The 17,851-nt window shown below is 42.3% G+C and overlaps 1 protein-coding gene across 4 annotated transcripts in view; it reads right to left on the minus strand.

Moving 5' to 3' along the window:
* tie1 (tyrosine kinase with immunoglobulin-like and EGF-like domains 1) overlaps window positions 1–17,851 on the minus strand; it is a 107,301-nt gene that overhangs the window by 70,919 nt on the left and 18,531 nt on the right. For all 4 annotated transcript variants that reach the window (XM_063065021.1, XM_063065023.1, XM_063065022.1 and 1 more), the window contains 4 exons: window positions 9,373–9,666; window positions 4,749–4,859; window positions 3,856–4,011; window positions 112–243 (listed from right to left, as the gene is read on the minus strand). In XM_063065021.1, the coding sequence (XP_062921091.1) occupies window positions 112–243; window positions 3,856–4,011; window positions 4,749–4,859; window positions 9,373–9,562 (589 nt within the window). In that variant the 5' untranslated portion in view covers window positions 9,563–9,666. The remainder of the gene's footprint in view (window positions 1–111; window positions 244–3,855; window positions 4,012–4,748; window positions 4,860–9,372; window positions 9,667–17,851) is intronic.

Raw genomic sequence — 17,851 nt, forward strand, 5'->3', positions numbered from 1 at the left:
TAAATTTCATTCGAAGAATGGTGTGATACAAAAGTCGGTAATTCAGTTCCACAAGGATGCCTGATTTGTGAAATAAGAGTGCTGCTCAATAGTAATCATCTGTTTTCTTACCAAATTGACAATTTTCTCCTGTGTAGCCTGGTCCACAGATACATTCCCCAGTACCTTCGTGACAGATCCCTCCATTCAGACAATCAGGGCATGTTTTATCACATGATGTGCCCCATTTCTTATCAGGACAGGCTGTAACATAACATGAAGATGTTAGTACAATATTAGATCAGTGTCCAATAACGGGTTAATGTTCATGTAACTTTTTTCAGTTATTTCTCCCGGTGATAGGTCACAGCCCACACTGCCACTGAGCTTCATATCATTAACAATTTTAGATGAATTACACATAATTCCTCTCATACAAATACTTACATAGGATGGGAACAGATATGACTCCAGTAAAAATCCATACAGTGCCCCCTTATTCACAACCTTCTAATTTACAAATGACCCATTTATGTTTACTCTGTTTTCTGTCTGGGAAATTAATCACTTATCTACACCAGTATCCTAATCTCAATACTCTGTCCTCCAACTTTGCTTAATAATCTCGTGTAATTACTAAAATTTCCCCAAAATTCCAAAAGAACCCCACATAAATTGGTTTAAACTCAGCTGTACTGCTCGTTACTACATTCAGGCAAGTCAGATTTGATTTTCCTTTCACAAATCTGTTAACTCTCCTCATTCCTATCATTATGTTCTACAAATCCTTTCACCATTTCCTTCATAATAGATTCCAGCATTTCCCTACTACTGATGGCTACTGATTGGTCTATAAGTTTGTATTTTCTCCCACCTTCCCTGCTGTTGTTACCTTTAAATTTGTGGGAACCATTCTAGAATCAAAATAATTTTGGAAGATGACAACTAGTGTCTGTATTACCTCAACCCAACTCCTCAAAGGCTAGTATACAGGTCATCACGTCCTGGGAATTTATCAGCTTTCAGTTCCACCAATTCCTCCAATATTAAGTTTTACTAATCTTTGAAATCCTCATTCATTCTAGACCTGTGGTTCCCAACTAGTAAGCTTTTTGTGTGAATCCTGATGCAGAGTTCTGACCTGAAACTTTGACAGTTCCTTCCCCCACACCCCACAGATGTTGCTTGGCCCTCTGAGTTTCTCAGGCAGATTATGTGCAGCTCCAGATTCTGCCCATCTGCAGTCCCTTGTATCTCCAAACTTCCTGTGTGCACTTCCATGCAGTCAGACAAAAATATTTGTTTCATTCCTCTTCACATTTCATGCTCAGGTTTGGTCAACCCAAGGAAGGAAATACTTATGACTGACGGTGCGCAACAAAGATTAATTAAGATTGATCCTTGGCTTAAATGGCTTGTTGTATGACTTGGAAGACATATAGGTTAAGCATACAGGGTTTAAAGTTTGATGATCTTATCTATGCTGCTAGTTACAATGTTTTGATTAGTTAAATCTGTTTTTCTTTTCATAAACTTATTTTAATAGCTGAGTGTAGATGGACCAAAAAGCAAGTTAAAAACAAATGATCTGAAATATAAATGAAAGGAAAAAATGCAAATGTTCTGTTATGGACAATTATTTTAAAGTATCAGATGTAGATTACTAATGCAGCATCTATTGACAGTTAACCTGTTGACTTTGCAGATTTTGTCATTTGTTTACCTATTGCTGCAATATTAGCCAGCGTTATAGAGAACACATTGTTCAGCATGTGGGAGAGGACAGGTAACTAGGAAATAACTGAGAAAGGGACTGATGGGTATGCTCCAATGGACTCCATAGAGCAAATGGGTTTCTGGGATATATGGAAATATGAGACCTATCATAGATTAGATGACTGAGAAGAAACCAAGCAAAGTCTGAATCTGAGGGATTATCTTGCATTTGGGGTTGATGTGACAAGGCTTGGGGCTCATGATGCAGGAAAACAAAACCACCGAAAACTACAGGTGAGTGTGTGAAAGATTTTAAAAAAAGTGAGATTAAGATAGGATTAGAGTAAAATGAGCTGTTAATGATTGGTGTGGATTTAATGGAACAAAGAGCCTGATTCCATGCTCTTGTGGCTTTGTGACTCGAACTCTCCGCAGTCTTATTACTATATTATGTAAAAACTTTATACAGGGCTTGAAAAGGTATGTGCAACAATGATTTCTTTTCTTGCGGCTGTTTTGAAAAACTCCTTGAAAAATATATAAATGGAGCACTTTTGTTCATACAGTTGAACCCAAAAATATAAAAACTTTTAATCATAATCATTCCTGACCTGTGAGCAACCCAGTCTTTATTGGCTGAAAACAGTTTTTTAACAAATATAGAGAACTACGTTGTAAATAATTACGGGGGCAGCATGGTAGTGTAGTGGTTAGCACAACAGGTTACAGCACAGGAGACCTGGGTTCAATTCCCATCACTGCCTGTAAGGAGTTTGTGCTCCAGTGTCCTCCTACAGTCCAAAGACCTACCAGTTGATTTGTCATTGTAAATTGCCTCATGATTAGGCTAGGATTAAATTGGGGATTGCCTGGTGGCGTGGATCCAAAGGGCCAGAAAGGCTGATACCACACTGTCTCAATATATAAAATAAAAAAAATACAGAAACTGTATGCAGTTTTATAAATTATAAAGGGCATTTAAATTATCTTTCACACCATTCTCTGTAAACTCTATAGTCTACTGTGCATGAAAATCCCAGGAGATCAACAGTTTTGGAGCTACTTAAAGCACCTCATCTGGTTCCAATCATTCCATGGTCAAAGTCACTGCTATCACCATTCTTCCCCATTCTGATGTCTAGTCTGAACAACAACCGAATCTCTTGACCATGTCTACATGCATTTAAGTAGAGTTGCTGCTGCGTGATTGGCTGATTAGATATTTGCATTAATGAGGTGTATTGGTGTACCTAATAAAGTGGCAACTGAGTGGAAGTGCAGGGAAAAAAAAACTATTGGAGAAATCAGAGGTTCAGGCAGCATCTTCGGAGGAAAATGGACAGTCAACATATCAGGTTGAGACCTGTGCATTGTCGTGGGTAGATCCACAGCTTTGTTCATACTTCAACTGTTTCTCCAGCCTCTAGCAGCCTCTGTCATTGAAAGTATGAAAAACCTGTGAACAGTCCTGTTGTTAATTTCACCAACCACCATGAGGCTATCAGCATTACACGGAACTTCTGCAATATTCAACTAAAGGAGACCTTAAAAGGAGTGCAGTACTGTATTGGCATTACTATATTAATCGTTTTTGCAACTTTAAACTTATTAAAAATCAGATTTTATCCAACTTAATCAAAGGAAAACTGTTTAAACAATTAGCTTTTATTAAACATGATTTTATTTAAAATGTTAAATTCAGTTTTCTTGTACTATGAAAGAAATAGCAAGCCTAGGGATAGGTACCTCACATGGTCTCGTCCATCATTTACATAAAACTCCTATCTTTATGAAATATACTAATTTATTCAATTATAACATTTGGGCATCACCAAGAGGCCAGCGTTTACCGACCATCCCAAATCTCCCATGAACTTAATGGCAATCCAAACTGTCTTTAGGGCAGATAAAAAATAAACCATTTTGTTCTGGGTCTGGTGTCACAAATAAGCTAAAGTTTATAGGAACTGGTAGCCCAGATGAGTTTTTATAGATGACAATTCTGGTTTTAAAATTCTAGAGTTTATTTAATTAACTTATTTTAAATTCCTCTGCTGCCCTGTTGAGATTTGAGCTCATGTTTCTTGATCGTCTGTCTAGTTTCGATAGGGCTACTGGACCAAATATGCTGCCGTTTGCCAAATTCAAGAAGAAACTTACCTCGGACTATAAGTCTGAAGAAGGCACCTTGTAGAATATTGCCACTGAGTACTGTTGTGCTATAAACACAGGTGTGAGATGAACTCGCATTTTCAAACTCCAAGGGAACAGTCCCATTTTTTATTTCATTGGTGTGGATTGTACTCACGTAGCTACCTAAGAAAACAAGATGTCACACACTGTGAGACATCGCTCCAGAATTTCATCAAGAAAAATGTAAATAGGAACAAGGAGACAGAATCAGAAAGGCAAATGTACAATTATTTAGAAATGCAGGAATCGGCTGAAATTAGAAATCTAAGGTTGACTCCAATTCCTCTTTCAGCCCTTTACCTTTTCCATTTATCACCTCCCAGCTTTTCACGTCACTCCACCCACCGCACCCATCCACCCACTTTCTCCCTCACTGCTTTCACCTATCACCTGCCAGCTTGTACTCCTTCCCCTTCCCCCACCTCCTTATTCGGGCTTCTTCCCCCTTCCAGTCCCGATGAAGGGTCTCGGCCCAAGACGCCGACTCTTTATTCCCCTCTATAGACACTGCCTAACCAGCTGCGTTCCTCCAGCATTTTGTGTACGTTGCTAAGATTCCTGTAGCTCTCTTTCTACTATATTGGGTGGTACATATCACCAGTAATAAGAGACAATCTCTTTTAATTGTTCTAAAAGAGATTGATAAACCAGTGCCTACTCTCAAGAATGCAACACCTATCACATGCTACATGTTGACATGTCATGCCTCATTACTGCATTCATAATTACCGTCCAAACTCCACACAGGCATGCCCCTCGTGCAGACATCAAGCTGAGCTCCTTCCAACACCTTCAGCAGGGCACTCACTCCTGCAGGAAAGTCCGACAATGAAGCAAACAGGAAGGTTCAAGTCACTCACCATTGCATTTCAACATGACATCCTCGTTTAACAAATTCTGCTTCTGCACTTGAAGGAAAGCAGTTTCGCCCCTGTTCACTGTGGTTGTGAGTCTGTTAGGGTAGAAATCAGCTGGAAAGTCAGAGCAAAACAACTTTAATACCAAAGTAACGAGTGGAAAGTTTAGAGAATGACAAGTTTCATTTCATATATGTTTTAACACTACAAAATCTACCAAGATATTTCAACGGAGCAATATCAAATCTGGCACAGTCACAGAATGAAATAACATTGAATCAGACCAAAAGCTTGTTGAAAAGATGGGTTCAAGAGGCAGCCTCAAAAAGAGGAAGGAGAGATACAGAGGTTAAGAAGTGCATTCTACAATTTAGGGCCATAATGTTCGAAGGAAAGGCCATTGATGAAGGACTCTGGGAAAGATCAAGAGCTTGAAAGGGAAGGAAGTATTTTGGTTTGAGCACTGAAGAAGATAACAGGCTTTGTGGGGGTGGTTAGTCTATTGAGGAACTTGAAAAGTGAAGATTTTTAATTCGAGTAGGTGTTTAATGAGAACCAAATATAGATCATGAAGCTTGGAGTAGAAGAGCGACCACAATGGTATTGAAGATGTTGTCAGGTAGGGAAATTTCAGAAGCTTCCAAATACTGACACATTCAAAGAATGTGAGGGGTAGTTACAAAATGTAAAACAACTTGAGGCGGAGAAGGAGTTAGCAAATATAGACACCATTAGTGAGGGAGGCTCGGGGATTACCTGCAATGGACAGATGATTTGTAGAATTTAGGAAAATATCAAGCATTGGCACACCTACAAATGGGATTAGGAAATTCCCAGACACACCTCATGAAGTCAAAGAAACCTAGCAACAGTCATTAGACAGTTTACCAAACAATGACCTACCTCATGGTGGAATTACCAAACACTGGCATATTAGCAATGAAGGTGATGGAGAAATGAACACAGCAACATTTTGTGATAGAGTTACAGAGCTAACTAGTCATGGGGGTAGGGAGTTACCACACACTGGTACACCTAGCAAAAGAAGTGCGGAAGTTTGCAAACACAGGCTCTGCTGGTTATATTGGTTAATCTTTTACCAAACGTAGTTAGTGATGTCCTCGGTTTGCTTATGAAATTTGGTTCTGAAGAAGTTGTTCAACAAAATCTGAAAGTATTATAGTGCTGCCTCCTCACCGTTCTAGTGACATATGATCCTGACCTTTGGTACTGTCTCTATGGAGTTTGCACATTCTCTCTTTGATTATGTTTATTATGGTTGTTCATGTTTCTTTGCATATCCCAAAGATATGTCCACTGTAAATGACCCCTTAATGGGGACATGTAGCAGCAAAATGAAAGAGCAGCTTTACGGCATATGAGGCAAAATAAGGCAGGAGTGCAAGGAAAGACTGAGACTGATGGGATTGCTCTGCTGGGAACCGGAACAAAGCAGATGTAGAACAATTTGACAAGGTGCCACACCTCAGGCTGCTTAACAAGATACAAGCCCATGGTATTACAGGAAAGACTCCAGCATGGATAAAGCAGTGGCTGATTGGCTGGAGGCAAAGAGTGGGAATGAAGGGAGCCTTTTCTGGCTGGCTGCTGGTGACTTTAGTGTTCCACAGAGGTCTGGTTGGGACCAATTCTTTTTATATTGTAAGTCAATGATTTGGATGATGGAATTGATGGCTTTTTTTGCAAAGTTTGCAGATGATACGAAGATAGGTAGAGGGGCAGGTAGTTTTGTGAAAGTAGAGAGGCTACAGAAGGACTTAGATTAGGAGAATAGACAAAAAAATGGCAGATGGAATACAGTGTTGGAACAATGCACAACACGCTGGAGGAACTCAGGTTGGGCAGCATCCGTGGAAATGAACAGTCAACGTTTCGGGCTGAGACCCTTCGTCAGGACTGAAGAGGGAGGGGGCAGGGGCCCTATAAAGAAGGTGGGGGGGAGGGTGGGAAGGAGAAGGCTGGTAGGTGCCAGGTGAAAAACCAGTAAGGGGAAAGATCAAGGGGTGGGGGAGGGGATAGGCAGGAAAGGTGAAGAAGGAATAGGGGAAATCACAATGGGTAGTAGAAGGAGGCAGAACCATGAGGGAGGTATTAGGCAGCTGGAGGAGGGGACAGAGTGAAACTGGGATGGGGGAAGGGAGGGGAAGGGAATTACCGGAAGTTGGAGAATTCAATGTTCATTCCAGGGGCTGGAGACTATCCAGATGGTACATGAGGTGTTGCTCCTCCAACCTGAGTTTGGCCTCATCATGGCAGTACAGGAGGCCATGTATGGACATATCTGAATGGGAATGTGAAGTAGAGTTGAAGTGGGTGGCAACCCGGATGCTCCCAGGATGAGGCTTTCTGTTCCAGGACATCTCAAATGTCCTCTTTCTTCGTGGTTTCCCTTCTAACGTCATCAATGATGCCCTCACCCGCATCTCCTCCATTTCCCGCACTTCGGCCCTCACCCCATCCTCCCGTCACCACAACAGGGACAGAGTTCCCCTTGTCCTCAACTACCACCCCACCGGCCTCTGGATCCAGCACATTATCCTTCGCAACTTCTGACACCTTCAACAGGACCCCACCACTAAGCACATCTTTCCCTCTCTACCCAGCTCCACTTTCTGCAGGGATCGTTCCCTCTGCGACTCCTGGTCCACACGTCCCTCTCCATGGATCTCCCACCCACCACTTATCCCTGTAAGCGCAAGTGCTCTACCTGTCCCTACACCTCCTCCCATGCCACCATTCAGGGCCCCAAACAGTCCTTCCAGGTGAGGCAACACTTCACTTGTGAGCCTTTTGGGGTCATTTATTGCATCCGGTGCTCCCGGTGCGGCCTCCTCTACATCAGTGAGACCCGACGCAGATTGGGGGACCGCTTCATCGAGCACCTCCGCTCCGTCCGCCACAACAGATAGGATCTCCCAGTTGCCACCCATGAGGAAATGGCAGAGCAGACTCGATGGGCCAAATGGCCTAATTCTGCTCCTGGAGCAGAATTCTGAAGAGGTTGAGGTTTCTCCTCATACATGAGATGGTTATGGTGTTGAGTGGAGGGTTTTGCCAGGGTTTGTAGCGGGCAGATTCATTAGCAGCATTCAAAAGAGAGCTGGATTAAAATCTGGAAAAAAATAGGTTTCTCAGGCCTTGTGAAGGGAATAGAGAAATAGAATTAGGATTTCTCATACAAAGAGCTGGTACGACATTGATAGCTTTTCATTTGTAATCATTCTGTGATTCTGAAATACTGCCACAAAGGCTTTGTGAGTTAAATACCAGCCTGCTTAAATGCAATCCAGTTTATTCTGTCTGTGCTTCCTGCTGCCTTGGGAAAGTAACCAACAGTCAAAGACACCTCCCATCCCAGTCATTCTCTCTCCTCCCCCTCATTGGGCAGAAGAAGCAGAGACATCTCCCACCCCAGTTATTTTCTCTTCTCCCTTCCCTTTTGGGCAGAAGATACAGAAGGCTGAAAGAAAAATGCCCTACCATGCTAAAGGGCAACTTCTGTCTGTGTTATGGACTGTTGTATGGGCCTCTAATATGATAAACGTGAATTCTTGCTCTCTCATTCAGCCAAGTCTTGGGGCTTGCAGTTAACTTGTCCACCTGAACTACAGTTTTTCTGTAACAGCAACAGGTATTGCTACATCCTGCATTGTTATTGCTTTTGCCTTTATAATGCCTCGATGTATATACGTCTGCCTGGATGGCATGCAAAACGAAGTTTTTCAATCTTTCTTGGTACATATGAAAATAACAACCCATTTACCAATTACTGGATGCCAATCAGACGGCTTCCTTATGGTTCAATGTTTTATTTTGTCAAGCTGTATGAGGTCATTAAATTACTGTGGGGGAAACTGGTTGTGGGAGGGGGTACAGAGCAGGGAGTAAATGGATAGGCAGCTTGCTATTAAAGAATTCTAATATCTGCAATGAAATTGAATTTCAGATGTTAAGCATGAAGTAATCATCATATTATTACATTTGTTGAGTGACCCTCCAGACAAATCTCGACTTTAGGCTGTGATTTTCATGAGTGATTTTGGTGTCTAACTCATTTCTGCTCTTTGGTGAAATTGAAGGTTCTGGCAAGAAAACTAAAATTGAAGGTGGTTGTCAGCAAATTCATCCCTGGTTCACAGCACTTAACTAACTAGGCCGTCTGGTGGTCGAGCCACTGGCTGACAGTGCCAGAAACCAGGGTTGAACCCTGACCTCGGGTACTGTCTGTGTGGAGCATGCATATTCTTCATAAGACTGTGTGTGTTTCCTACAGGATGTTCCAGGTTTCTCTCATGTTCCAGTGAGGTACAGATGGAAAAGCTAAATAGCCCCTGAGTGTGCAGGCAAATGGTAGAATCTGGTGGGAGTTGATGAGAAGGTAAATTGACTTAAAAACTGGGATTAATCTAGGATTAGAATATCTAGGTGCTGGATGGTTGACAGGCCAAGGGGCCTTGTTGCATGCTGAACTTCTCTCAGAGCCTAACGAGACAGTCACGTACTCATGCACTCATGCCGAATGCAAAACAATGGTGTAGCATATTGGCTCCAGCAACAAGATTAATATCACCCCTGTTTTTGTCATGTCAGTGATTGTAAAGACTACCTTTAACGCTGTTAATAATTGTCACAACATGTGTTTTCTCCATTTGCCGTCTTGCTTCACAGTAGTAGATGCCCATCTGTTCCCATTCCTTACAGAAGCATCTCCCCAGAACACGATTGTGCTTCTTCGGGTCTCGGTTATAGTGAAACTTGTTTTGAGTCACTTTAATTATCGAACTATCCTTTTCCATTTTAAGTTCCAATCCATCTGGGTGACGCTCACCAGACACACAAGAGAGGGGAAACTCATTCTTAGAATTGAGGTCGGTGATTAGGTAGACGTCTAAAATTGCTCCTGAATGAAGGAAAAAGAAACACAGAACAGAATAATTTTAGAATCTGAAATTCACCCCAAAGTTCTTTGGAATTTCAGATCCTATACTGTATACACACACTCTGATATAAATGTACCTTTGAACAGAGTCATAGAACTCTACAGCACAGAACAGACCTTCTAGCCCATCTAGGCCATGCCAAACTCGTAATTTACCTATCCCAATCTGCAGTTGGACCATAGCCCTTCATACCTCCCCTATCTAAATTTCTCTTAAATTTTGAAATCGTAATCTAATTCCCCACTTCCACTGGCAGCTCATTCTACACGCTCCCCTGTCTCCGAGTGAAGAAGTTCCCCCTTAAGCAGTTCACCTTTCACCCTTACCCCATGACCTCTAGCTCTAATCACACCCAACCTCAGTGGAAAAAAGCCAGTTTATGTTTACACTATCCACAGTAATCCCCTTATTATTTTGAACACCTCTATCAAATCTCCTTTCATTCTCCTACAATCTAGAGCACAAAGTTCTAACCTACAACTCAGGTCCTCAAGATTGGGCAATGATTTTCTAAATTTTCTCTGCACTCTTTCAATCTTATTGATATCTTTCCTGTAGAACTGCATGCAATACTTCAAATTAGGCCTCACCAATGTCTTGTACAATTTCAACATAACATCCCAACTCAGTACATTGATTAATGAAAGCCAAAGTGTCAAGAGCTTTCTTTATGATGTTATCTAGTTGTGACATCACTTTCAAGGAATCACGGCTCTGTATTCCCAGATCCCTCTGTTCTACTGCATTTCTTAGTGCCCTACTGCTTACCATGCAAGACCCACCCTGATGGGTCCTCCCAAAGTGCGACGCCTCAAACTTGTCTGCATTAAGTTCTATCTGCCATTTTTTAGCTCATTTTTCCAGTTGCTCCAGATCCTGCTGCAAGCTTTGATAGTCTTCCTCACTGTTCACTACACCCCCAATCTTGGTGCCATCTGCAAATTTGCTGATCCAGTTTTCTACGTTTTCATCCAGATCACAAACAACAACGGACCTAGCACCTATCTCTGCAGCACTCCACCAGTCACAGGTCTCCAGACAGAGAGGCAACCATCTACTACCACTCCCTGGCTTCTCCTGCGAAACCAATGTTTAATCCAACTCACTGTGAATGCCTAGCAACTGAACTTTTTGACCAACGTTCCATGCAGCACCTTGTCAAAGGCCTCGATAAAATCCCTGTAGACAACATCCACTGCTTTGCCTTCGTCCACTTTCCTGGTAATTTCCTCGAAAAACTCTGTAAGATTGGTTAGACACAATTTACACAAAGTTATGTTGACTATCCTTATTCAGTCTCTGTCTATCCAAATACTTATACACCAGGTCCTTTAGAATACCTTTCAATAACTTACCTACTACTAACGTCAGGTTCACTGGCCTATAATTTCCTCACTTATTCTTAAGGATTTATTTGAATAATGAAACAACATTAGCTATCTCCCAATCCTCCAGCGCCTCAACCAGCAGTAAGGACATTTTAAATATCTCTGCTAGAGCTCCTTCAATTTTTGCACTAGCCTCCCACAGGGTGCAAGAGAACACCTTGTCAGGCCCTTGCTATCTTTTTTGCTCTTAGTATCTCAGTAAAGCCCTACGGATTCTCCTTCATCTTGTCTACTAGAACAACCTCACGCCTTCTTTTAATCCTCCTGATCTCCTTCATAAGTGTTGTCTTCCATTTCTTATACTCCTCAAGTACCTTATTTGCTCCTTCCTGCATATACCTGCTATGCATCTTGTTTTTCTTAACCAGGGTTTTAATATCTCTTGAAAAACAAGGTTCCCTAAACCCATTGTCCTTGTCCTTTATTCTGACATAAACAAGCAAACCATGTACTCTCAAAATTTCATTTTTGAACGCCTCCCACTTATCAAGTACTGTACGTCTTTGTCAGAAAACAACCTGTCCCAGTCCACCCTTGCCAGATCGCATTTCATATCATCAAAATGGGCCTTTCTTCAATTTAGGATCTCAACCCAAAGATCAGGCCCATCCTTCTCCATAATTATCTTGAAGCTAATATCAGTATGATCACTAGATGCAAAGTGTTCCCCTACACAAACTGCTGTCACATGCCATCTTATTCCCAAAAAGGAAATCGCACTCTCTCTTGTTGGGACCTCCATGTGTTGATTCAGGAAGCTTTCCTGGACACATTTGGCAAACTCTATCCCACCCAGCCCTTTTACAGTAAGCGGGTCTCAGTCAATATGTGGAAAGTTAAAATGACCTACTATTACAAACCTTACCTCCTCGCAACAGTCTGTGATCTCTCTACAAATTTGCTCCTCTAAATCCCGCAGACTGTTGGGTGGTCTATAATAATATCCCATTCATGTGGACATCCCTTTCTTAGTCCTCACTTACACCCATAATACCTCACTAGACGAGTTTTTCAGTCTGTCCTAACGGAGCACTGCCGTGACATTTTCCCTGACTAGTAACCTCACCCCTCCTCCTTTAATCCCTCTTGCTATCACGTCTAGAGCAACGGGTTTCCAGAACACTGATCTGCCAGTCCTGCCCCTTCTGCAACCAAATCTGACTAATGGCTACAATATCATAATTCCACATTTTACTCATAAAATACTGTATAATATGTAGCTGTAAGCACTGTTCTAATACTATAAGGAGCTATGCACACTGGAAACACAATTAAAATGTAGGTATCCAATCACAAGCGAGAGAAAATCTGCAGATGCTGGAAATCCAAGCAACACACGCAAAATGCTGGAGGATTGCTCTGCTGTCGGAAAGGAGAGAATGCCTTTTGATTGCTGGGGAGATCACTCCACTATTGGAGAGGGTGGAGGCTGCCGCTGTGCCTGGAGAATGTTTTCTGCATTTTGTATGTGGATTTGGACTTTAGAGCTTTTTTCAGTCTTATAGTTTTTTTTAAATATTCTGTGTTTTTTTTGTCTGATCTTTCTTGTTTTTTGTGTGCGGGGAAGGGGTATGGGGGGGGTCAATGCGCTTGCTGAGTTTTCTTTTTGTTGTGCGGGGAGGAGCGATTAGGGTGGTTGACTGGGCTGCCTTTCTTTCCTTTCTTAATTTTATGGTTATCTGAAATTCCTCTTCTCCAGAATTGTATACTTTGATAATAAATTAACCTTTGAACCTTAGAGACTACCCTCAACCAATCTAGACACTGAATTTAAATAAGATCACGTTGTTCTCAGCCCAGTTCTCCTTGTAAACGTTGGGGAACGGTATCTCGTTTGAATAGTTAAGCAGCAGTCTGACATAGGAATCGTACCTTAAGGAATCTTTGGCATTATCTTAGGCTACCTCCTGTTTCACTGGCAAAACACAGCAATGAGAAGGGAAGGCACTGTAGTAGGGTGAAGAGAAGCCCCCTTGGAATCCTAAACAATGTCTCCAGGTTCCATGGTATTTCAAGGCATCAGATCAAATACTGACAAGGAAGCCTCTTCCTGATTACCACCAATCATCCTTCCTTGAGTAATGAATGCACCTAGATGTGGAATAACACTGAGAGTACCCAGGGCAACAGTATGCACTCTTGGTGGGGGAGCCGCAATGTTCCACGGTGTACACATCACCAAGGATCTCGCGTGGTCTGTACATACCGGCTGTGTGGTGAAAAAGGCACAACAGTGCTTCTTTCATCTCAGACGGTTGAAGAAGTTTGGCATGGGTCCTCAAATCCTAAGGACTTTCTACAGGGGCACAATTGAGAGCATCCTGACTGGCTGCATCACTGCCTGGTAAGGGAACTGTACTTCCCTTAAACGCAGGATTCTGCAGAGAGTGGTGCGGACAGCCCGGCGCATCTGTCAATGTGAACTTCCCACTATTCAGTTCATTTACAGCGACAGGTGCATGAAAAGGGCCCGAAGGATCATTGGGGACCCGAGCCACCCCAACCACAAACCGTTCCAGCTGCTATCATCTGGGAAACGGTACCGCAGCATAAAAGCCAGGACCAACAGGCTCCGGGACAGCTTCTTCCACCAGGCCATCAGACTGATTAATTCATGCTGATACAATTGTATTGCTATGCTACATTGACTGTCCTGTAATACATACCATTTATTACTATAAATTGCACATTTAGACGGAGATGTAACGTAAAGATTTTTACTCATGTACAAGAAATAAAGTCAATTCAATTCACTTACAGTGGCTTGATATCACCACCACAGATCCCATCTGTGTTCTGAAGGTCATTGCTGTCTGACTGCTTCTGCAGCAGATGGTGAGTGAACCAATACAAGGGATATATGTGTGATAAAGTCCCATCTCCACATGGAGGACAGCCTCCTCTTTGTAATGTGGGTACTATAGTTTTGCTAACAGGGATAGACCCAGAAGAGATCAGGCAGCTCAAAACTGGCATCTGTGAGTTGCTATGGACCATCACTGTCAGCAGCCGTAACGACGGCCATTACAAAGTGAAGTCTCATGACCCAGCAGATTCCTCATTCTATTTACAAATAAGCCGGAAATGCAGAAAATGTGTGGAAGTACTCGTTAGGATTATCATGGTAAGTATTTAAAAAATGATGGGAATGAAAATGCTATTTAAAAATTAGGAGAAGCCAAGGGAAGCGACGGTCTCGACATGTGCATCAAACTTCCAGAATCAGCCCAGGACCATTTGTGGAATTAATGGGAATTTGCCTGTTTTCACTTCGATCAATCAACAGAATCTCCTGCCGGTGGATGAGACTGCTGCGCGGAGAATTGTTGGAGGCAAACCACCGTCGTCCATCCCGACACACACACATATCAGCCTAGCTGCAATACAGAACAACTTGAAACATATAAAGCATGAAATGGATAGAGTGAAGCAATTTCACAACCATCAGATTAGATCATAGGTCTTTAGGCAGGAAAGCTGGTGGACAATTAAACTTCCAAAAGGGAGGAAGAAGTTCCAAGAATATCCTCATTCCAAAACGATAGTAGAGGCTAAAGAGGAGCTGGAAATGCCTATTTGATAATTCATCTCAGCTTTCTCCTGAGATTCCTATGAGCCAAAGTGAGATCAAGCCATGGCTGAGAGCACTAGATATGGAAAGGTTTTGGAGCTGGACGTATTCTGAACTGTAGTGCAGAAGACCTGCAATTAGAACCAGCTATGCCACCATCCCAGATGTTCCTGTACAATTATAACCCTGTCAATGTGAAATATATCCCAGCTCTGTGCTATTCTCAGGAACAATCCAATTAATTGACACCTGATCAGTTTACTCTCTATCACCAGCATAGTTACGTAAGTCATTAAGACAGTGCTATCAAGCAGTTGTGGTTATGAACTGGGTTCTGCCAGCACCATTTGGCTCCAGATCTTATCATAACCTTGGTACAAATATACACTATATTAAAGATGTACATTCTAAAGGTGAAGTGAGAGTGATAACTCTTAAATCAAGGTGTCGTTTGAGTGTGACATCACGGTGCCTTGGTAAAACTGACGGCAATGGGCATCCATCATGAAGGCCCCCACCACCCAGGACATACCTTCTTCTCATTGCTGCCATCGGAGAGGAAGTGAAGGAGCCAGAAAGCATATACTCAACATTTTAGGAACAGCTTCTTCCTCTCCCCTATCTGATTTCCAAACATGAACACCAACTCATTATTGTTTGCTCTATTTTTGCACTACTTATTTTTTATATATGTATTTCTTTTATAATTTAATTTATATATTGCACTGTACTTTGAGTTAGTGAACTATGTCATGTTCAAGAACTCATCAGAAGATCAGAACGAGTACACCACTGTTGTCACAGAGTTTATAAAAAAAAGTTGTAGATGAGTGTGTTGGCACAAGATCATTCAGAATCTTCCCCAACCAGAAGCCATGAGATCAGAAATCTTCCAGGAGCCAGATCAGTGGTGTTCAGGTCTGGCGATCAAGCAAAATACAAGAGGTTTAGGTATGACCTCCAGAAAGTCATTGCACATGCAAAGTGGCAATTCTGAACCAAACCTGAAACAACAAGGTTTCGCTCACAGATGAGCTTAATGCCCTTTATGCTTGCACATGGAGGCGTCTTCTTGATCCCCCACGGCCCCCAATGACCCCATGATGTCAGCCTCTGAGGCCAACGTAGGAGCATCCTTCGGAAGGGTGGACCCATGGAAAAATTTCAGCCCAGATGGGATACCTGGTCAAGTATTAAATACCTGTGCTGATCAACTGGCTGGAGCGATGACTGAGATCTTTAACCCCACGCTTCGGCAGTCTGTGGTATCCATCTGCTTCAAGCAGGCTTCAATTATATCGATGCCCAAGAAGAATGTGGTGACCTTCTTCAATGATTATCATCCAGTAGTACTTGCATCCACTGTGATGAAGTGTTTGAGAAGTTGGTGATGAAATATATCAACTCCTGTCTGAGAAGCAACTTGGATGCACTCCAATATGCCTACCATAACAAAAGCTCAGTGGCAGATGCCATTTCATTGGCACTTCATTCAAACCTGGAACATCGGGACAGTGAAGCTGCATACATCAGTATGCTCTTCACTGACTACAGCTCATCATTCAGTACTATTATTACCTCTAAACTAATCAGTTAGTTCCAAGATCTGGGCCTGAATACCCCCCTGTGCAACTGGATCTTCAATATCCTCACTTACAGATCTCAGTCAGTTCGGATTGGCAACAACATCTCCTCCTCAATCATCACCAGCACAGTTGCAACACAAGGCTGTGTGATTAGCCCCCCTGGTCAACTCGCTTTACACTTACGACTGTGAACTGAGCACAGCTCCACTATCATATTTAAGTTTGCTGATGACACCACTGTTGTTGGCTGAATTAAAGGTAGTGACAAGTCAGCATATAGGAGGGAGAGTGAAAATCTGCCTGAGTGATGACACAACAACAATCTCTCAGTCAACGCTAGCAACACCAAGGAGATGATTATTGGCTTCAAAAGAAGGAAACCGGAGGTCCACCAGCCACCTCACTGCGGACTCAGAGGTGCAGAGTGTCAACAACTATAAATTTCTTGGTGTTAACTTTTCAGAAGCCTATAAAAGGTAGTGGATACAGCCCAGTCTATCAGGGGTAATGCCCTCTCCACCATTGAGCACATCTACATGGCGTGCTGTCACAGGAAAGCAGCATCCAACATCAAGGATCCCCACCATCCAAGGCCCTGCTCTTCTTGCTACTACCATAGGGAAGACCTCAATGTCACTCACCCCAACACTGAACTGTTCCCACAATCCATGGACTCACTTTCAAGGAGTCTTCATCTCATTCTTAGATTTTAATTGCTCATTTATTTATTATTATTACTTTTTTTTGCATTTTCTTCTTGTTTTTTGCACATTGGCCAGTAAAGTTGAATGAAGTTATCCTCACTGGTTCAAAAGTCTGATGGTTGAGGAGTAATAACTGTTCCTGAACCTGGCGGTGAGCGTCCTGAGGCTCGTGTACCTTCTCCCTGATGGCAGCAGGACAAGAGCCCATAATCTGGGTGGTGAGGGGGTTCCTGATGATGCTCTCCAAAGCCAGCGCTCTGTGTAGATGAGCTCAGTGGAGGGAAGAGGACTTTATTGGGGATGAAATTGGCCCTTTGATCTACAAATCTGTACTGACATAAGACAATTAAAACAAATCCTATCCACTGATTCATGGTCCACACCCTCCATCCCCTGCCTGATCATGTTCCCATCTCAATGCCTCTTAAATAAAACTATCATATCTGCTTCGACCAGCTCCCCTAGAGTATATTCCAGATACCTGCCACTCCGTGCAAAAAAAGATTTGCCTTGTATAACTCTTAAACGTTTTTCCTCTCACTTTAAATACATACCCTTAAGAATTAGATATTCTGGACCTGGGAACAAGATACTGGCTGTCAACTTCATCTCTGCCTCTCATAATATTATAAATTTCTATCAGCTCACCCAGAAGCCTTTGATGCTCCAGAGAAATCAATCCAAGTTTGTCCAACCTTTCCTTATAGCTAACGCTCATTAATTCTGATGACCCTCTTATGCACCTCATCCAAATCCTCCACAATCTTCTTGTAGCATGGCAACCAAAACTGATAATGTGGCTTCACCTAAGTTTTATGCAGCTATATCATAACATCCCAACTTTTATGCTTAACATCTGACTGATGAAGGCAAATATGTTGTATGCCTTCTTTGCC

Source organism: Mobula hypostoma, chromosome 12, assembly GCF_963921235.1.
Source record: "Mobula hypostoma chromosome 12, sMobHyp1.1, whole genome shotgun sequence".
Taxonomy (NCBI): domain Eukaryota; kingdom Metazoa; phylum Chordata; class Chondrichthyes; order Myliobatiformes; family Myliobatidae; genus Mobula; species Mobula hypostoma.